This window comes from Eleutherodactylus coqui, chromosome 13 (assembly GCF_035609145.1).
Source record: "Eleutherodactylus coqui strain aEleCoq1 chromosome 13, aEleCoq1.hap1, whole genome shotgun sequence".
Taxonomy (NCBI): Eukaryota; Metazoa; Chordata; class Amphibia; order Anura; family Eleutherodactylidae; genus Eleutherodactylus; species Eleutherodactylus coqui.
Window position 1 is genome coordinate 94,570,361 of NC_089849.1, and position 22,114 is coordinate 94,592,474.

The window sequence follows — 22,114 nt, forward strand, 5'->3', positions numbered from 1 at the left end:
AAAAAGTCCTTTAATAGTAGTGGTTGCCCTGTTTTAGCCATTAATGATTTCCAAAAATCATTAATAACTAAAACAGGGAATTTTGTTTTTCACTTATACCTTGGCGGATAAGGGTGACTTCTGAACTTTTATATTTGCAGGAGTTTTTTAACTTTTTACTGGCAAATGATCTTTAAGCCCAGTAGCAGATGTCTTATCTGGATACACTGGGGATCTTCTACTCTTTCCTTACATACAAGCACAAAGAACAATTCAAGAAGTTTAACTGGTTCTCTACAAAGTGCGCTCATACCCTCCAGAGACTCCTGTGGAGTCGGAAGGCTGATACAGAAGGAGCTTCTTAATTGGGCTTTGAGCAGGGATGAGAAATCTTAATTACAGTTTGAGATCAATGGCAGGCATAGAATTCCAATAGCCATAGCCTCTGATGTATGTTGGAAAGTTCGCATTTATTTCTCAGCTGAGGTACACCGTATCCTGTCCTGCCCGCAGTAGGCATGGGATTAACTGCACTGACTTCTGTCTATCCATCTCCTGTCTGTCTCTCCCCAACCACGTAGCATCTGGGGGTTATTCTTCATTTACGTGTCTAGCATAGTTCCAGGCGCACGGTATAGTCATCCTCACAACCACGGCTTTGTCTTCATTAACCACTTGTTCCCCTGGCCAATTTTGGCCCCTGTGACCAAACCCAATTTTCTCGTCCGTATCATTGGGGGCCACAGCCTAGACCATGGGATATAGCCACTGCCCTAGGAGGCGACACTAAGCAAAAAAGTGTTAGCTCCTCCCCACCTGGCTATATCCCCCCTGCAGGCACTCAGCTAATTAGTCTTTAGCTTAGTGTCTGCTAGGAGGCAGACATGGAAAGAGCTATTCGCGGGAATCCGGGGAGTCGGGGCTTTTCCCTGGCTCTACTGGCCTCCCGGGGGAGACGCAGGCAGGGGGTGTCTCCACCACTACTGCGGCGTCTCACCCAGAGAAGAAAAAGGGGCCCGACCATGCAATGCGCATCTGAGTCGGTTACCCGCCAGCCATAGGGCTCCCCCTCCCTGGAGTAGCGCACTGTCTGACGGTGACGCGTAGGGGGCAGCACTGCTGGAGTAGTCGACGCAAGGGCAGGCTGTGGCTCCCAGGACAAAGACACCCCCGCTTGGGACTATGGAGCATTCCGGCGCCACACGGACAGACCGCACAGCCGAACTTTGAACGCATACCTTAAGGAGCATCAGGACGTCGACGGTGGCAACGGCGGGGGCAGCGGCAGCGGTGATAGCAGCAGCGAAGGCGGCGGCAGCGGCAGCTCTCCCGGCCAGGGATAGAAGCTTGCGTGTCGCAGGACGCCGGGACACCGGCCGGCAGGCCACTTCCGGGCACGGCGCTCCGGGGGGCGGAGCGCCGTCGTCACGGCCGGAAAGCGTCACTTCCGGGTCGCGGGGACGCTTCCGGGGCAGGCCACGCCCCCTCCGACCGGGGTGAGTGTAAAAATACCGCCGGACAGAGGAATGGCCGCGCTCTGGGACACTTCATTGGTCTACACCTCTGAGCCCAGCACCTGCAGCTCGCCTGAAGCACACAGCAGCCTTCCAGCCGTTCAGCCCTGCAGTCCTGCAGTTTCCTTCTGCAGTTTCCTTCTGCAACGGAGAAAGCACCCGGACAGCAGCAGCACCTCCTGTCTCGGGCACCAGCAGCAGTAGCAACTCCGCAGCAGTCCCTGCCACAGCACCTGCCGGGTCACCAACGCCGCGAGATCGTATGGTACACCAGCGTCGACTTCCGACAGCACCCAAGCGTCAGGACCAGAGGCTCCAGCTGGACCGGGGGAACCGCAGAAACAGCTGCTAGACCGGGTAAGCCCTGCCCAAGGCAGCACTTTGCGGTGTTCTCCCCTCGCCCTCCCCATCCCCCCTGCAGGCATTCCTGTAACGGTACTTAGCTTTCCCGCTACCTGGGAATTGTTTTCTGTTGCCATGTCTGACCCTAGATCAGAGGGTTCCAGCCCGGCCAAGGGGAGGGTGAAGCATTACGCTTGCACTACCTGCAGCGGTAAGTTCGCTTGCGGTCAAGTCGACCCCCGCTGCACTAGATGTGCCGCGGTGCGCGCAGCCCCAGGGTCCCCGGTGCCCCCCGCCGCCCCTGTGGAACCAGGGCCCGAACCCCAACGGGCGAGGTCCCTGGCCGCTGCCGTTTCTGGCTTGGCCATATCCTCTGCGGCGATTTTACGCCGGTTAGAGCCCAGCTCAGACGCGTCCTCCTCGGAATATGCACGAGAGAGGGCACACAAAAGGAGGAGGTCCCTTAGCAGCGAGGACACTCCCCATAGATCGCGCCACACCGGGAGGTCGTCTGGACCCTCAAAGTCCAGATCATCCAGGGACTCTCATGGCTCTCATGGTCCAGGGAGTCCGTGCATACTTATCATAGATCAAGGCATTTTTTCACGGTCCCGGTATTCTGCGAGACCAGCCCGGGCTCGCGATGAGTCCCCTCAAGCATCTTGCTCATGGGCGCCCCAGGACACGGCCCAAACGGCAGGCAAGGGCAGTGGGTCTGAAGACTACGACCACTCTGCAGGCTCGTCAGTTTTGGAACTAGACGAGGAACAGGTGTCGCGCCTAGCCAGCCTAATGTACGGCCTGGTAATATCCATAAGAGAAACCCTCCAAGTAATGGAGGAAACAGTGCAGACGCCTCCTTCCGCGGTGTCATTTAGACGGCAGAAGGAGATCACGACAGGTCTTCCCAGACCATCCGGATTTTTCGGAGGTTCTTAATAAGGGATGGCAGAACCCGGAGAAGAAATTTAGGCAACCCGGGAAGACTTGGGAAAGTACATACCCATTCCCAGGGGGCCTGAAAAAGGGTTGGGCGGTACCTCCGGTAGTTGACCCGCCAGTGTCGTGACTGTCTAGAAGCACAGCACTGCCAACAGCCAAGGTAGCAATGCTGGCTAATCCTCAAGACAGGAAGCTGGATGCGTGGGCAAAACCGTGTTTTAAGCCACAGGCACCGCCTTACAGCCGATTTTTGCGACCGCATGGGTCAGCAAGGCATCCATAGCCTGGGCCAAGCAGCTACGGAGAGACAGTGTAACAGGCGCTCCACCAAATGAGTTGCTCGAACTGACAGACAACGTCATACAGGCAAACAAATTTGTATGCACAGCAGAACTAGACGCAGCCAAGTTCGGTGCCCGGCCATCCGCTGCATCGGTGACGGCAAGGTGAACTCTCTGGCTGAAAAAAGCTGGTCAGCAGATACAGCATCCAAGATGGCCCTAACAAAATGGCCATTCGAAGGAAACAGGCTGTTTGGACCTAAACTGGATGACATGGTAAAGGGCGCTACAGGCGGCAAGAGCACGTCGTTACCACAAATGCCGGCAAGAAAGGAGAAGGTTCCACTAAAAAGGAAACCGTTCTTTCTTTTAGATCCTTTCGGTGTTTTTTTTTTTCATCCCGCCCAGGGTCAGGGCAGTGGTCCCAGTCTACAAGAACCCCGACAGACGCAAAGAGGGGCCCCTCTTTCAAAACAAGGCAAACATGGCGATCCCGACCCGGAATATCTAAAACAGCGGGATCAAAAGAGCGCGGCGTGAGATGCTGCCCCCACCCAGTGTCACCAGGGTGGGGGGGGCAGGCTCTCCCAATTGCGAGAGACATGGGGGAGGCGCGTGAGTAACAAGTGGGTGCAGGAAATTGTGACATCCGGTTACGCAATCGAATTCACGACTCCCCCACGGAATTCATTCTGCAGGTCCAGAGTGCCTACCACCCCGGAAGGAGTAGCCAACCTACAGCAGGCAGTGCGGAACCTTCTGGCACAGGGGGTTGTGAAACCGATACCGGAGGCACAAGAGAGGCAAGGGTTCTATTTGAATCTTTTTCTTGTACCCAAAAAGGACGGCAGAGTGAGGCCGGTGCTGGATTTAAGGAGGTTGAACCAATTCATCAGAACAAAACATTTCCGGATAGAGTCAATCAAGTCCGTGATAACCTCCATGCAACCGGGCGAATTTCTGTCCTCAATAGATATCAAGGACGCTTATCTCCATATCCCGATTCGGGAAACGCATCAAAAATTCCTTCGTTTCGAAACACAGGGAAGGTATTTTCAGTTTACGGCGCTGCCATTCGGCCTGTCTACCTCTCCAAGGGTCTTTACGAAGGTACTAGCAGCAGTGATGGCGCCACTCCATGCGGAAGGTATATCAGCCATTCCATACCTGGACGATATACTAATAAAGGCACCGTCGTGGGACGGCAACATCAAAAGCGTACACGTCACGATGAAGATTCTAGAAGAATTCGGCTGGATAGTGAACCGCGAAAAATCATGCCTAATACCGACACAACACTTGGAGTTTTGGGCATGATATTCGATACCAGCCAGCACCAGGTCCGGCTACCTCAAGCAAAGGTAGACAAGCTCCGGCAGGGGGTCCGGTCCCTAATACAGGGGAAACCGTTAACCCTCAGACACTGCATGGCTATCCTGGGCCAGATGGTGGCAGCATTCGAGGCGGTTCCGTTCGCCCAGTTTCCAGTCAAGGAAACTACAACACTTGATATTGTCACGCCGGAATGGGTTCCGGATGACCCTGGAACAGCGAATCCAGATAACCCCTCAAGTCCAAAGGTCACTGAAGTGGTGGCTGGAACCTGGGAGGCTTCAGGCGGGATGGCCTTTGGGCCCGAGTCGCTGGACAGTAGTGACGACGGACGCCAGCCTTTCAGGTTGGGGCGGAACACTAGGGGATCAGTCTGTTCAAGGAGTGTGGTCTCAAAAAGAGACAAGGCTACATATAAACATCCTAGAGTTGCGGGCCATCTACTTGACTCTCCGACACTTCGGGCCCAATCTCAAGAGAAAAAATGTACGCATTCAGATGGACAACACCATAGCGGTGGCCTATGTCAACCGACAAGGAGGAACACGGAGCGTGTCGGTAATGAGCGAGGTAGCAGGCATACTAACGTGGGCGGAGAAGCATCTGAGCTCGATTTCCGCAGTCTACATTCCCGGAATAGAGAAAACTGGGTGGCGAATTACCTAAGCCGAGAAACAGTGGATCCCGGCGATTGGGGGCTGCACCCAGAAGTATTTCGGACGATATGCCGGAAGTGGGGCACGCCAGACGTGCACCTCAGGGCGTCCCGACTAAATTACAGGCTACGCCCGTTTATGTCCCGAGCACGGGATCCACAAGCAGCGGCAACGAATGCGCTAACCATTTCGTGGGAGGAGTACAAGCTCCTATACGTATTTCCACCCATTCCTCTCATACCGAGGATCCTAGGGAAAATCAAGCAGGAAGGATGATCAGCAGTATTAATAGCACCAGACTGGCCAAGAAGAAGCTGGTACGCGACCATCATAGAAATACTGTTCGACACACCGTGGCATCCTCCAGAGCAAAGAGACCTGCTATCCCAGGGGCCTTTTTTTTTCTACACCTAAATTCCAAGTCTCTACATTTGACGGCTTGGCCGTTGAGACCGAGGTGTGGAGGAGGAAAGGTTATTCGGAGAAGGTTATCCAGACTATGATACGGGCCAGAAAACCAGCCTCATCGGCAGTTTATTATAGAGTCTGAGAAGCGCTTCTTCACCTGTGTGAGGAGGGGCGGGTACAACCGATGCAATTGTCGGTGGCCAGAATTCTTGCATCCTTACAATCAGGCCTCGAGGTAGGATTGAGGGTAGGCTCGTTAAGGGGACAGGTGTCGGCATTAACGGTACTGTTCCAAAAACCAATCGCAAAGAGGATGGCAGTACGTACATTCCTGCAAGGAGTCGCCCATACGACACCCCCGTTTAAACCCCCGGTCCAAACTTGGGACCTTAATTTCGTGTTAGACACTATGACGGGCCAGCCGTTCGAGCCGCTGAAGGAGATTTCTATGCGACTACTGACCTGGAAGGTGGTAGTCCTCGTCGCCATTACGGCAATCCGTAGGGTCTCGGAGCTGGCGGCTTTGGCTATGCAGGCGCCATATATGACCGTCCACCAGGACAAAGTGGTGCTGAGGCCATCACCCGAGTTTCTACCAAGGGTGGTATCACAGTTTCATACTAATGAAGAAAATTGTCTTGCCTTCTTTTTGTCCAGATCCAGTACACAAAGAGGAAAAAATGCTGCACCACCTGGACATAGTAAGGGCGCTGAGGATCTATGTGAAAAGTACAAAGGCGCTTCGTAGGACCGACACCCTCTTCGTTATTCCGGAGGGGACCCGAAGGGGCTTGGCAGCCTCAAGTCACCCTATCCAAATGGATAAGGTCCCTGATAACAGACGTATCGCACCTCAGGGCGCTCGCCGCCATTTCTGGTTACGGCCCACTCCACACGGGCGGTAGGGGCTTACTGGGCAGTCCGTCACGGAGCCTCAGCCCTTCAGGAGGGTAAGGCAGCCACCTGGACTTCCTTACATATGTTCTCAAAATCTTATAAGGTCCACACAGCTGCATCATCTGACGCCGCTCTTGGCCGGAAGATCTTGCAGGCGGCGGTCGTTGACCGCACAGCCGAACTTTGAATGCCCACCCAATGTATTGTTTTCGGGACTGCTTGTGGACGTCCCATGGTCTAGGCTGTGGCCCCCAATGATACGGACGAGAAACAGATATTTTTGGTATAACTTACCGTAAAATCTCTTTCTCGTCGCGTTCATTGGGGGCCACAGCACCCACCCCTTGTTTATTTAGGCGGTTGCTGGAACTTTCTGTTCTTCGGTCATGGTTCGGCAGAAAATTGTGCCAAGAGTTTTTGGTATGTATAAAACATAATATGTATAATCGTACTCCCACTGGCTTCCTACTGCTTGCAGACAGACTAATTAGCTGAGTGCCTGCAGGGGGGATATAGCCAGGTGGGGAGGAGCTAACACTTTTTTGCTTAGTGTCGCCTCCTAGGGCAGTGGATATATCCCATGGTCTAGGCTGTGGCCCCCAATGAACGCGACGAGAAAGAGATTTTACGGTAAGTTATACCAAAAATATCTGTTTTTAAAGCTGACATGTTTCACCTTATGTGGTAATAACTTTGGAATGTTATTACTTATTCAAGCAATTCTGAGAATGGTTTTTGTGACACATTTTTCTTTATACCCACCATAAAATGTGGTTGGTATGTTTTGCGTTTATGTAGGAAAAAAAATCCCAAATGTAGACAAAATTTGGAAAAATTCGCATTTTCAAAATTTGACAATTTCTGCTTGTAATATACAGAAAGTCATACCACACAAAATAGTTAATAAAGAACATTTACCTTATGTCTGCCTTATGTCGACATCATTTTTTAAATTTTCCCTTTAATTTTTTTATGGGCGTTACAAGGCTTATTAATATATCAGCAATTTTTTTCAAATTTGGAAAAACATTACTAAACTCAATTTTTTTCACAGCCTTCACATGCCCGGAGATCATGCTGCTTGGTCTCCAGGAAAAGCCCTGTGATCTCAGCTGTCATCAGATACTAAGATAGCAGAGCTCCTGCACATGGGGAGGGGGCTGAATGGTGATTCTCTGCAAGGGCTTTTGTAAATGTCCTTGCAGAGATAGATGAGGACTACCTGGAGGTTTATAGTCTATTGCCGTTTCAGAAGTGAACACAAAGACCTTATGGCCCTTTTACACAGGCCTATTATTGTTCCCAGCATTTCCCTAAATACTTGTTTGCCTGACAGTCAAACCAGGTAGAGGGACCAACGATCAGCCACTGAGCGAGCAAACTCTTGTCCGCCGGCTGATCAGCTCTTTGGCTGTGCATCTCTCCATGTGAACAGTGAGATGTACAACCGGCCTACAGCGATGAAGGATTGTATTACTGCTTGTTTGTCCTCATAAGCTGATTCTCTGCCAGTGTGAAAGAAAATTCACCAAGTGCCGATCAACGTGTGTGTCAATCGGCGCGTTACATCGGGCTGAGAACCCGGCTTGCATAAAAGGACCATTAGACTCAGAATTCGTGTTATCAGGGTTTTCTTTTCAAAAAACTACACTTTGTTGACTTTTCTTACATCACCCGGAGACTGCTGACCTGAATATTTTATATTCTTCCGTGAAACTTTCCCGAAGTTATACAACTAGAGATGAGCGAGCATACTCACTAAGGACAATTGCTCGATCGAGCATTGTCCTTAGCGAGTACTTGCCCCCTCGGTAGAAAAGTGAGCGGGGGGGGGGAGAGAGGGAGAGGGAGATCTCCCCTCCGCCCCCCCCCCCCCCCCCGCCGCTCCCCGCCGCCGAACCTTTTCTTCCGAACGTGCGGGTACTCGCTAAGGGCAATGCTCGATCGAGTAATTGCCCTTAGCCAGTATGCTCGCTCATCTCTATATACAACTGTTCCACCTGTGACTGCAGGCTGGACACATCACACTTCATGTAGCATTAGAAGGGGTGGAACCTGGATGGCAGCCAGCCGTAAATACGCCAGTACCATCTATCTGAGTATGAGAGTGGAAGGCTCTGTGCACTTCTGCACTGGGGGACCTCGGTCGCAGATTCCGGCACATTTGTCATTAAAAAGAGACAACCACCATGATGGAACCTGACAGACCCTCGTTAGGACTCGGCGGGCTCCGTTGAATACTATTGGTGTGACAACTTCAAATCTGTTTTTCTATGGCGAAACAGGAAAACCAAATTCTTAATGCAGAACTGAGCAGAGCCTTAGGCTGACAGCACCAATGGAAACAACTGCAGGCTGGGTTATATTAGAAAGGCAGCCAATGAAACGTGTGGTCTGAGAATGAGAGTAGAGAAGTATTGGAACGAGGCGCAGAGTATTTCAGGAGAGGTTTGTGCTGTTCTTGTGGGAGGATACAAATAACATGGTGGAAGGAACGCGGGCCCCAGCAGTACGGGGTTGTTGACTACCTTAGATGGTGTAGCTGAGCTCGAGTCACTGGACTGCGAGTACCAGAACTAACATGGCCCATCTGAAATAAATGAACTATTCGTACCGCCTACAGTATAAATAAGGGCCAATATAACAGCGCCATTTTAATGTGCAGGGTTGGCCACAGCTTTATCTTATGCCAAAAAGGACTCTGCATCTTTGGAATTTCTTTGGTATTAGAGTGCACTTCTCCTGCGATCGGCATGTCCTTGTTGGTACATCTTGATGACTCACTTGAACCATCTGGTTCTTCCAATCACCAGATGTAACATCTACTTCCCATACAAACCAAAAGAAAAATGAGTGACTGTCCCGTACTTACTCGCTCTCTCAGGATGTCGGTGCAACTGCCAGAAGTTAATCTATCTCACTCACTCAATCTTGTGCTCCCCTTCCATTCAGACTGAGCATAAATGGCTCCCCACACGGTCCATGCACTTCAGAATACTTGCTGCCACCACCCCGGTGAGGCCATGGTACCTGCATACACACTGTTCTCCAAGGAGTGCACTTAGCAAAGTTTTAGACTTCAATACAAAAAATGCAGTACTTACAAAAAGAATTACAGTGTAAGAAATAAAATGACATACAATAAATGCTAAACAGTTATAAGATGGAGAAAGATACAGAAGTCTAGGCTTACAGCAAGTTCTTAATATCTCTGTTCCTGAGGTTGGCAGCTGTGAGCTGCCTTCATTGTCCCATTGTTTAGCATGACTTTTCATACTTTCTACCCCGGACTCCAGGTATAGACCCTCCCCATAGTCCATTAGACAGATCCCTGGCCTAAGACTAGGACGCCAATGAATCTTCTTGTACTTCTTCACTCCAGCTGGTGATGAGGGCTTCCGAGTTGGCTTGCCCAATTTGTATCTGGGTACCTCTTGAAACTAGTTTGCCGAAGTTGGACATTGCCATCCAGGATAAAAGGGACATAGGACAGAATACATAAAACCAAAGTACTAAATAAAACCATATCACATCAACAGGGAGGAAGGTAAGCTCTTCTTCCAGCCTGAGGGAGATGGACAACAGAGGAAGTGCTGCCCCAGGCTAGTGGTTTTATTGCCTGAATGGACTCCTTCCATTGATATGGATCAAAGCTAATGGGGAACTGTGCACACAGTCCGCCACATGGCCCACAACTAAGCTGACTAATTCTTAAAGGCCCAGCTGTCAATTTCCTCCTAGCTGAGACTAAGTCACCTACTTTTAGCCCTATAAGCTGAGCCACTGAGTCCAGGGATGTGTTATAGATACCTCCCCCATTGTCCCCGTGTTGTCAGTGCTGGTAGCCAACCCTGCAGTGCATTAGACGGCACTGCTAAGTAGTCCGCTTGTTCTAATTTTATAATGGGCAGACTACTTAGCAGCACCGACTAATGCACTTAAGACTCATTTAGATCCAACGATTCTCGCTCAAAATTCGCTCAAAGCCGTCTCTTGAGCGATAACTGTTGTGTCTAAATGCATGGACATCGTCCAGTTTTCGTGCATGAGGCATTCCTCGGTCAATTCCAGTTTTCTTGAATTGGGTGATGAACTCTTATCAGCGGTGCAGGCTATATGACAGTCGGCAGCGCTGATAAGATTCTTTCGGTTCGTGTCCCACTGGTAATTCACACCAGGACTCAAGCTGTAAGTGCGGAGAACTATACAGCTGTTTGCTTATGCAGAACAGCTGTATTGTTCACCGAGCGATAGCAGCTGTGTCCCGCTCCGCCTGCATAGCTCTTAAGTAGCTACTTAGCTACTATGGACTATGCAAACATGATCGCTCAAAACTGTCACTCAAACTGTCATTTGAGCGACTTATGAGCGATCATCTGTCAGTGTAAATGGGGTCTTAGAGTTGACTTCCGGCGCTGACAAAAGGGAAGGATGAGGAAGGTAAATATAACAGCTTATAGGGCTAAAAGTAGGGGACATAGTCTCTTAAAATATCCAAGCCGACAACCATCCTTTTTTACTGCGCTCCAATGCAATAAAGCTACGAGACGGGTAACGATGAAGCTGTACATGGCAGCAAATTACCCATAGTGACTTTGATTTAAATGTATTTAGATTATGAAGATCCCAAATGGACATCTGCTTTAATCCTACTCCTGGCCGGGTTTATCAGTAAACTTCAAATAGATCCAGCTGTCATCTTTGCATCTTCACTTTTACAGGTACATAGAGACACTTTATGAAGAATGGTGCCAGACAGTGTCGGAGAAGTCTCAGTATAACCTCAAGCGACCTCTCATTACACGAGATCCGACCTCCAGGCTCATAAACGTCAATTTTAACCCTCAGGTAATGTTGATTTTGGACTATGAATTTTTTTAATGAGCGACACGATAAAGAGCATCCATGTGAGTTTACATCCCGTCTGTATGAAATCTGCTGTCAGTGTGAGCTATCAAAGCTGTGTGAAATCAATATCTGCGGTGAGGAGCAAATATGGCAGAAATGACAGCGGAGCCCCACTCTTGGTAGTTCACTCCCCATGGCTGTCAGCCCTCTAATGTGTCTAGTCGCATGGAAGAGCATAAATAAAACTACATGCAACCAGCTTGTTGGAATATTTACTACATTCTCTGTCCCTATACAGCTGGTGTCTGTCCTCCGGGAAGTGAAATACTTGCAAACACTTCACATGGAAACCATACCAAAGGAGGCCGAAGACATCTTCTCTTCCAAGGAGTCCTACAGGCAGTACACTGCAAACCTCGAACTCACCACCAACTGGTACAACAAGGTCATAAGCACCATCATAGAGGTGGAGTTCCCCCTGGTGGAAGAGCAATTGAAGGGCATTGATAGTCAGTTACGATCAGCAGAAGAATCATTAAATTGGAAAGAACATGGTATGGCCACGTGTTTAAATATGTGCACTGTTTTAGAACCGTTTTAATTATTTTTATGCAAGTCCAATTCTGAAGGTCAGATTGTTTTTGTTTTTTTGTGTGTTTTTCTGATCAAGCACCAAATTATCTGCTTCCCTTCACACGGACATAAATGAACTTAAATCTTTCTTCCTGCAGTTACCCCTATGGAGAGATTAGGAGGTCATTAAAAAGGGATAGAGTGTTGAGTTTAAAGGGAGCTATATAAACCTGTATGCAGATAGCTCCCACTAGTGGTGATTGGTGGCTACGGTAATCCTTAGAATTGTATATTGTATAATGTGAAGGTAAGCAGGGGATTACAAACTTTGTATCCACATTCAAAGACATGTTCTGAGTATAATTGGAACAACAGGTTGGACCTGAAGACAAAGTGGTTTTCAAACTCCATCTAATTTGACAATAGAACCTAAGAGATGTCTAGATGATCAGATATTATGTATTAACAAGCTGTCATAGAAAAGTCTATGAATTTAATGGTGTGGGTCAAGAATAGCGATGAGTGAGCACCCAAATGCTCGGGTCCGTGTTATTCGAGTTGAGCTTTTCGTAAAATTCGAGAGCTCTACTCGAGTAACGAACCCCATTAACTACAATGGGAGACTCAAGCATTTTTGTATGTGGGGCGCCGGGTGCCGAGCTTTTTTTTTTTCCCCCTAGGTTCGTTCTCTCTCTCGTTCTCTCTCTCTCTCTCTCTCTCTCTCTCGTCACAGTGGGGAGGAGCCAAAAACTGGGGCGGGGTCGAACACAATTTGATGCTCGTTTGAGTAACGAGCACCATCGAGTACGCTAATACTCGAACGAGCATCAAGCTCGGCAGAGTATGTTCTCTCAACTCTAGTCAAGAACCCTTTGGAAGACAACCCCAAATAAAATATTAAAGCAAAATATGCTGCCCGATCACGTTACCTTGTTGTCCTGTGCTGGAAACAAATACCTAATTTTCAGACTTTCTGGATTGTAGGATACCAGATTAAAAGAACCTCACAGTAATAATATATGCATTGTTATAAAAACTAAACTAGCAGACACATCGCCGTTAATGCATCTTCACAATTGAATCCTAGAATGGTAGAGTTGGAAGGGACCTCCGGGGTCATCGGGTCTAACCCCCTGCTCAATGCAGGATTCACTAAATCATCCCAGACAGATGTCTGTCCAGCCTCTGTTTGAACCCTTCCATTAAAGGAGAACTCACCACCTACCATGGCATCCTGTTCCACTCATTGCTCCCCCTCACTGTCTAATATCTAATCTGTGTCTCCTCCTTTTTAATTTCATCCCATTGCTTCTAGTCTTTCCTTGTGCAGATGAGAATAGGGCTGATCCCTCTGCACTGTGACAGCCCTTCAGATATTTGCAGACCGCTATGAAGGCTCCTCTCAGCCTCTGTTTTTGCAAGCTAAACCCTTTAGAGCTCAGTCAGACGGGCGTTTTAACATGTGAATTTTTGTGTGCAAAATGCAAACGCACAAACAATTTGTGTGACCAAAGCCGACATCACGCTGAAAAAAACGCACTTGGCTGCCTTTATGCGCACATAAAGTGTGCTGCCCGCTATCCCCTGCTGCGGCTGTGACAGCGGCAGCAGGAGATTCCTTGGATGTGAAACCCCTGGATGCTGTCAAATCCAGGGGCTTCATCTTTGGTCAATGGTGCGGCCCCATTGAAATATAGAGAAGATCGCGATCCTGTGCCACAGCTGTGGTAGAGGATTTCTTCATCTCCGCGGGGAGTCCCTTTGTCACTGGTCACTGTGACAGTGCTGTCACAGTGACCAGTGACTCCCCGCGGAGATGAAGAAATCCTCTGCCACAACTATCACAGCTGTGGCAGAGGACCGCAGTGCTATCCTATTGAATTCAATGTAGCTGGCGCTACAACCGGCTCCATTAAAAGCAATGGCCTGCTGGCAAGCCCTGCAGGGATTTTCGGAGTAGGGCTTTAAATATAAGCCCTTCCCTGAAAATCATCCCTAAAATGTGTAAAACGTAAATGAAAAATATATATATACTCATCCCTCTGCAGCTGCCGGGGCTCAGGCGCATCCAGCCAGGTCTTCTACCTGCACTGCTCTAAGTAGAGACACAAGCTTGCATTTCTGGCAGGTGAAGTTTGGCTTTTGGTCCTTTAGGTCTGTAAGCATACAGTCTATATTGCAGCTTGCTATATGGCTGCTCTCCTTTTCCATGTTGCACATAGTTCGTTGATGTCCACTTGCAAACTTCTAATAGTCAAGAATTCTCATAATGATATTTAACCTCTAAGACTCTACTAAGTGTAAACATATGTGCGCCGTTAGTTGCATCAGTTTATCACTGTATCTCTTTCTGAAGGAGTTTGGGACTATATCCAGCAAGTTAGAGACAGCGTCCATGATCTGGAGAGAAGGGTACAGAAGGCCCGGGACAATGTGGAGGAAATCCAGTCCATCATGAAGACCTGGGTGCTTCCCATATTCGAGAGGAAAGATGGCAAAAAAGATACTTTCCTTAACCTCGATGATCGGAACGAACGCCTGGAGAAGAGATATAACCTCATCCGGGAATCTGGCACCAAAATTCACCAACTGGTGCAGGTATATTCAGCTGAGCCAAGGGGAAGCTGGCAGTTATGTCACAATCAACAAACCACCATTGTGTATAGCAGCGATTAGCCTCTGTGGTCATCTACAGTGAAGTCATCAGGAATATCATATCATTGGTCGTGATGCATCAATGCATTGGGCGATAAACATAATCTCTCCTTCACAGAGAGTTACACTGCAAGAAATCGTGAAGATTATGGTAGGGTAAAGTGCCATGGTGCAAGCATCGAGTCACCACTGACTCCTAGGCTGGCGTCACATCCTCACCCCAGGAGTCAGTCCCGAGTCAGTGCTGTTTTGGGCAGACTGTTTTTGCAGGGTGGTTTGCCATTACCTTCCCCAGTCATATTTTACCATTGCCTTCCCCAAGATATTATGAAAGGCTCATAAATGGAGCCTTAAAGGGGTTGTCCCGCGAAAGCAAGTGGGGGTATACACTTCTGTATGGCCATATTAATGCACTTTGTAATGTACATCGTGCATTAATTATGAGCCATACAGAAGTTATTCACTTACCTGTTCCATTGCTAGCGTCCTCGTCTCCATGGAGCCGTCTAATTTCAGCGTCTAATCGCCCGATTAGACGCGCTTGCGCAGTCCGGTCTTCTCCCTTCTGAATGGGGCCGCTCGTGCCGGAGAGCTGCTCCTTGTAGCTCCGCCCCGTCACGTGTGCCGATTCCAGCCAATCAGGAGGCTGGAATCGGCAATGGAACGCACAGAGCCCACGGTGCACCATGGGAGAAGACCTGCGGTCCACCGTGGGTGAAGATCCCGGCGGCCATCTTACTAAGGTAAGTAAGAAGTCGCCGCAGCGCGGGGATTCGGGTAAGTACTATCCTTTTTTTTTTTTTTTAACTCATGCATTGGGTTTGTCTTGCGCCGAACGGGGGGCCTATTGAATAAAAAAAAAACCTGTTTCGGCGCGGGACAACCCCTTTAAATGCTATGGACATCTTTGGGGGCCAAGTTATTTTTTTCACTTAAATGCATGTATTTTAGGCTGCCAGTTATTCTTGGAATTGGGTTTAATTAAAAATGTTACACCTTTTGTCTTCTGCAGCTTCTACATATTACTGTATATAGCTACTGCAATCTCAATAGGCGATCCATCAGTGAAGTAAAGGCCCATTTACACACAAGGATAATCTTTCAAATGATTAAAAGATTGAAAGGTTTAGCGATCTTTTTGCATAAAGTGTTAATGGCCACTGATGACCATTAAAACTTTATTATCTTCATTTGCCTACAGGAGCTGTTTGCAGAGCCCAGTGTGTGGTTAATTGCACGCACAGCTGCATTATTTTCATCATGGGTGCCAGTAAAATACCCCTTTATGGCCCATTAAGTCTCCCTCTGGCCCCCAAGTCCTGACTGCACTGTTAATGGTTTAATAATCAGCTCCTTAACATCCACCATGCGGTTGTTTATGTATCTTGAATCGTTCTTTTCTGTCTTCTCTACTTTGGCACCTTGGATTCGAAGGCATCAGAGAGTATTTGTCAGGAGAGGGGATTAAAAAAAACATGCACTGATATATGGCACTCAGAGAAAGTAATTCAGGGGTTAATAGTGCAGGCATCCTTCGTGTGGTTGGGGGCCTGTGGCTAGGGGGGCACTTAAGGATGCTATTGCAACTGTGACTGCTGCAATCCCCATAGCTATACCAATGGAAGGAGCACAATGCTCAGCTAAGTTCTTTGCCCCTTTGGTTTAACCTGTTTAGGACCAGGCACTGTAAATTTATGGCGCCTGGTCCAGGACTTAAAGCACCGCTGTATTTAAAATTCCGGCAGTGCTTTAAGTGTCCTGGCTCTGCAATCAATCAGAGGCAGGAAAGGGATATCAGCTGTTAGTGACAGCTGATAACCCAGAGGAGAAGGCAGGAGGGGTATTTAACCCTTTCTGCCTTCTGCTTTCCTGAGTACACAGTGCTCAATGAGAAAGTGAAAGTAGCATGTAACTTTCACTACGGGAGCCCGGGGGTCATGTGACCTCTGAGGTTCCCTGCTACAGCAGAGCTGGAGGATCATACTAGACCCTGGGATGTTCTGCCAGTGACTAATGTCACTACAGGGGTTGCTTTCCCTGTAACTGGGGCTCCTATGGATGCCCCAGCTACTGTGGGAAAGTGTCAAATAAATAAAAACCAAACATGTGAATGTCCCCCAGAGGTCTTACATGACGTCATGGGGACATAGCTAGTAAAAAACATAATTCCATACACAAGTAAAACAAAATTCCAGAATAAAAAAAAAAAAAACAATACATACAAAAGAAAGAAAATAACCCAAAACAGACGCCAACAAAAACCGTCGCCGTATGCACCCTGTAAACCAAAACCATACATACTATATATCAAAACGTCCAAAACAAAATGAGGAACCCGTTCCCATAATTTATTTTAGTGTAAATGTACTAATTTTAAAAAAAATAACTAGAAATATAAAAAATATTTTTTTTTACGCCCAATAAAACTAAAAAACAAAAAAAAAGTCAGTAAAAAAATATTACAAAAAAATCGCCCTATATGTCACGGAAAAAAAATGCAGCAAAAATAATTTTGATAGCTAAAGGAAAAAAAAATAGAGCAGTAAAACCTCCACAAGGGTAAAATCCCTAAAAAGTGTCTGGTCCTTGAGGTACAAAACAGCCTGGTCCTTAAGGGGTTAATGATTAGTGGGGTTTGCAACCAATGGGAGTGGGGTCTCACAGCCAATTAAAAAAGAAGAAACACATTGCCTAACTGAGCACTTCTGTCCCTCAGTGATCATCGTGGTCTCGGCACCCGAATCCAGCTGATCAGAACTGATATAACTCTCTGACGAGTTAGAAGTTAATTACCAGAAGCTGGATAGATGCGCCGAGCGCGCCGCGGTCTGATTATGTCCAGCAGTTACATTAATCTGAAGATATTAGTCCACCTGCTCCCCAGTAGGAATATCCAGGGTTATGGTGTGATTGGGGACTGTGTACGGTGTGAAGGATAGAAGTCAATGAAAGAAAGTCTGTTCGGGGTTCTGTAGGTAATTTGTGGGAAAGGTTGTAAAAATAATGGAACTTTCATTTCTAACGGAGGAAGTGTGTTTGCAGATCCCTCCAGGTACTCGCTGCTCGTTCTTACATCTCCACTGCAAACAAACAATATCTATCAGTAGGGATGTAGAGGGGAACCGGCGTCCATGTCCACTGATTAGAATTCTTTGTTTTTCAGGAGAACATGAAGCTCTTCTCCGCAGCCCCCGGCTCTGACATGTGGAAGGCTTACGTGGATTATATAGATGAGATGGTCCTTGACGGCTTCTTTAATGCTATTGAATGTTCCCTGAAGTTCATCCTGGATAACATGGGTGGGCAGACTTACCTGGGGTTCTTCTTAACTAGTGATGAGCGAGCATACTCGCTAAGGGCAATTGCTCGAGCGAGCATTGCCCTTAGCGAGTACCTGCCCGCTCAAGAGAAAAGGTTCGGCTGCCTCTCTCTCTCCCTCTCTCCCCGCCCCCCCCCCCCCGCTCCCCCTGCTCACTGCCGCAACTCACCTGGCGAACCTTTTCTCTCAAGCGGGCAGGTACTCGCTAAGGGCAATGCTCACTCGAGCAATTGCCCTTGGCGCGAGTATGCTCGCTCATCTCTATTCTTAAGGGGGGTTTCCTCACCAGGTCTATTTATGATGTATTGATTGTGTATGCCATACATGTTTTCCATAAACTGCTGTGTCGCATCTCCTTTTAGGCCGAATGCACACGGGCACGCACATATCCCCCATTGGGAATCCTGCACAGAATCTGCCCGTGCTCTCCGTGGCTGGTGACCCTGCGTACCTGCATATTTCATTCTCTGTACTGCGGATGGGCCAGCCTTCACGCCGGCGCACATGCATTGTACAGATTTTTTATTTCCGGGTCGGACAGCTTTCAGTGACTTCAATGGAAGCTGTCTATGTGGGAACCGCAGGAAAATGGAGCATGCTGCAATTTTTTATCCGCGAGTGGAAACCGCAATTGATTTCCGCTCGTGCGCATGAACAACAATTTTTCCATAGCATGCTCTGAGCAGTTATTGCTGGGGGTCCCAGAGGCGGACGCAGCAAAAATCTGCCCGTGTGCAGTAGGCGGCGCGATTAATCATTTACAAGAGCGAACGATGACAGAGTTCGCTCATGCAGCCTGTTTACGCATGAAGAAAAATCATTCGCTATTGCGTTCACAATTGCGTTCACCTATCGCTCAGTTATTCACTGTACCAGTGAGTGTAAATGGCCAAACAATCGCAGTTCACACACGAAGAACGAATGAGCGAACAATTATTTTTATGCCTGCGTAAAATGAACCAGAAACGGCAAGTGGTTTCTCATTTGTCATTCCGTGTAAACACAGCCAACAGTTGAATGATGTGTGATTCTTGTGATTCACCTATCTGGCTGCTTTCTCAGCATTTCCTTGCTGCATACACTTCTGCGCAAGCGCTGAGCAGGAGCTAAATGCGTCGGGTGCTTGTAGAAATATAGGCATCTGCAAGTGCATTTCAAATGATTGCAAGCTTTGATAATAAGTGCCCAGTGGGGTGCGGTATGGCAGCCCAGCTACATTTTGGGGTGTATGACAATAACTTTAAAAAGATTTCTAAAAGTTTTTGCAATAGTTTTGTTGTTGCTTTGCTAAATTTTAAGATAACGTGGACAGTCTTTCCATTTGCTGTGTAGATGAATGCACTGTATTGCTCGCTGCTATCAGCCATTTCAGACCGGAGAGAGACTTGTTGTGGCGTTCTTCAGTGGGATGACTGACAGGGAGTGCTACTGTGATCACTGCTTTATTGCATACTATATGTCTCCAACGTTGGAAACTTCTGGAGACCTTTACTTCATACTCTATGTGTGACTGATATCCACCACTCTTCATTTAACACTTCAGCTCTATTATAAGCTGTAGGCAGACACAAGATTAATGGCCCCTCTAATAAATGGATGTCACTGTATGGAATCAAAGAGTTAAACCAATCTTGAGACTTAAGTGTATGCATCTATTGCATAGTAGAAGTCGTTCTAGCATAAGTTGTATTGACCTTCTTCCCTTTATTTTCCTTAAAGATGTCAAGGCTGGCCTTGCCCCCTTATTTGAAGTACAGCTGGACCTTATAATCCCAGACATGGTGTTTCGGCCGTCCTTGGATCTTGGAGCCAGCGATGGCTTATACGACATCATAGAAGGCCTAATCAATGATATCTACAGAATTTCCTCATTAGTAACTCGTCTCTCGCAGACCAGTACTTTCCCTAATTACCAAGCAGACATGGAAGACATGGCCGACTTGGCCGATATACGTAACTTCCTCATGGAAAGTGTCCAAAACGTCATGAGCACATGCGCTGAGTATCGAAACACCTTCGACCAGTATGCCTACTTGTACGTGGATGACCGGAAGGAGTTTATGCGTCAGTTCCTCCTCTACAGCCATGTACTGACTCCAGAAGAGATAGAAGCTCATGCTGAGGATGGGGTCCCGGAGACGCCCCCCACCTTACTACAGTACAGAGAACAGATAAACTCTTACGAGAAAATATATGAAGAAGTCAACCAAATGGAGCCAGTCAATGTGTTTGATTGTTGGATGAGGGTAGATGCTCATCCTTTCAAATCTGCCCTTCTTAATGTGATCAAGAGATGGAGTCTGATGTTCAAACAGCATCTTATAGATCATGTAACAAACAGGTGAGAATACATAGAGGAGAAGAGTCCACCTGCAACATAATCCACATCCTTGGACATAATTGCTTGTTCCCCCTTCCTCCTCATTCTGGGGCCAGGTCTCTTTTATGTAGTTTGGATAGAACCTTGATAATATATAAAATATAATATATATTCTAAAAAGTGTGTCCAGTGCTGCATTCATAATCCTAAAAGCTTCAGAGCTGAAATCTCCCAGCATTCAGCATTTGTAGCAGTACATTTGGAGCATATGTTTGGTATACACTGGGAAAAGTTCCTGTGGTATGCACCGAACGTAGTCAAAGAGCTGCATTTACCCAATGGAGGTAAAAGAGTGCCCGTGTGATCGCCGTCAGGCCGGTATACCTTTTATCTCTTTATGAAATAACGTAGCAGACTATACTAGTCCATAGAAATGCATTGCAGCCTTCTGTCCGAGGCAGGGGCGTCGCTAGAGGCTCATGGGCCTGGGTGCAAAAGTTTATCTTGGAGCCCCCAACTTCTCTAAACCCCTTAACGCAGAGGTGTAACTTGAAGCTCCTGGGCCCCAATGCAAAACCTGTAACAGGGCCCCAACTATAATGCCGTATTTATAGTATTGGGCTCCCTATATGGAGAAGAGAGGCCTTATGGGCCCCTAAGGCTCCTGGGCCTGAGTGCAACCACATCCCCTATAGTTACACCAGTGGTCAGAGGTATACATTGTAAGTCGGGCTTTCTCTGCTTGTGCTTTTTCCTATTTGTAGATGAAGAAATAACTATAAAATAGTGCTTTATGGTGGCCATGCTGTTACGGTCGGGACAGAAGCAGAAAAACTATTTTATCACAATATTATTTTCACATTGCTGTTTTTTTTCCCAGTTTGGCGGATCTAGAAGAGTTTATCAAGGTGGCAGAACAAGGGTTAAGCAAACAACTAAAGGAAGGAGACTATAATGGTCTGGTGGAAATAATGGGTCACCTAATGGCCGTGAAGGATCGTCAGAGCAGCACCGATGAGTTGTTTGAGCCGTTGAAGCAGACCATAGAGCTCCTGAAGGTCTACGAGCAGGAACTCCCCGATGAAGTCTACACACAACTGGAGGTTAGTCCAACATCTTCTGTCTCAATACCTGAGTTTTACTATGAAAGCATGAAATGTATCTCTGGTCGATTACTGTATATAGTCGAGTATTAGCCGACTCAAGTATAAGCCGAGTCAATACGTTTTACCACAAAAAACTGTTATAACTTATTGACTTGAGTATATACTAGGTAAAAAAAAGCACAATACGCACCTCCCATCCGGCGTCTATGTCCCCGGCGCAGTGGTATCCCCAGCGGTGCGGCAAGCTGCTTGAGAATTCTCCCCTCTGTCATCTCCCTGTTTGGCTTTGAATTCCCCCGCTGTCAGCGCTGTGAAAATAAGCTCTGTGATTGGATTGAGCGCCACCCAATCACAGCCGGTGCTCGATAAACCAATCACAGCCATTCAGTGATGTCATTCACTGAATGGCTGTGAATGATCGAGCGCCGGCTGTGATTGGCTGGCGCTCGATCCAATCACAGCGCTTACTTACACTGCGCTCAAAATAGAGTATTCCAGCAGCACTCAATAAACCCCTAAAAAGGGAGGTGGATAAAGTACAAGCCACAGCAGGAGACTGAACCTCAGGGCTCCAACACCAAATTAGAATATAGTAGATCTAGTGGCAGCATAGGCAGAGAAAGTTCTTTAAAAATTGAAAAAACTTTATTGATCCATGATCTTAAAAAGCAAGCAAGCTACGTTTTGGCCAGACATGGCCTTTTTTAAGTTACTTACATGGCCCTGACGGTGGCGGAATTCAAAGCCGAGCCAGGGAGATGAGAACGGGGAGAATTCTCAAGCCTCCAACACAAGGTAAGCTGGTTTTTACTTAAGGCTTTTGTGAAAAAGGGAAAGCTTTTCGAGGCGTTCTTATTTAGCCAACTATTCTGTGGCCCCGTGTTGCCCAGCGTGTTCTGGGTAAGATGAGGTTTTCTGCTATTTTCCCCATAGGCTTCTCTA

At 47.6% G+C, this 22,114-nt stretch overlaps 1 protein-coding gene across 1 annotated transcript in view; it reads left to right on the forward strand.

The window, feature by feature from the left end:
* The window catches only part of DNAH9 (dynein axonemal heavy chain 9), a 313,610-nt gene that overhangs the window by 58,795 nt on the left and 232,701 nt on the right, over nucleotides 1–22,114 (forward strand). The window contains exons 12-17 of the mRNA XM_066587296.1: nucleotides 11,073–11,199; nucleotides 11,498–11,753; nucleotides 14,129–14,370; nucleotides 17,591–17,726; nucleotides 19,466–20,087; nucleotides 20,947–21,169. Coding sequence (XP_066443393.1) covers nucleotides 11,073–11,199; nucleotides 11,498–11,753; nucleotides 14,129–14,370; nucleotides 17,591–17,726; nucleotides 19,466–20,087; nucleotides 20,947–21,169 — 1,606 coding nt within the window. The remainder of the gene's footprint in view (nucleotides 1–11,072; nucleotides 11,200–11,497; nucleotides 11,754–14,128; nucleotides 14,371–17,590; nucleotides 17,727–19,465; nucleotides 20,088–20,946; nucleotides 21,170–22,114) is intronic.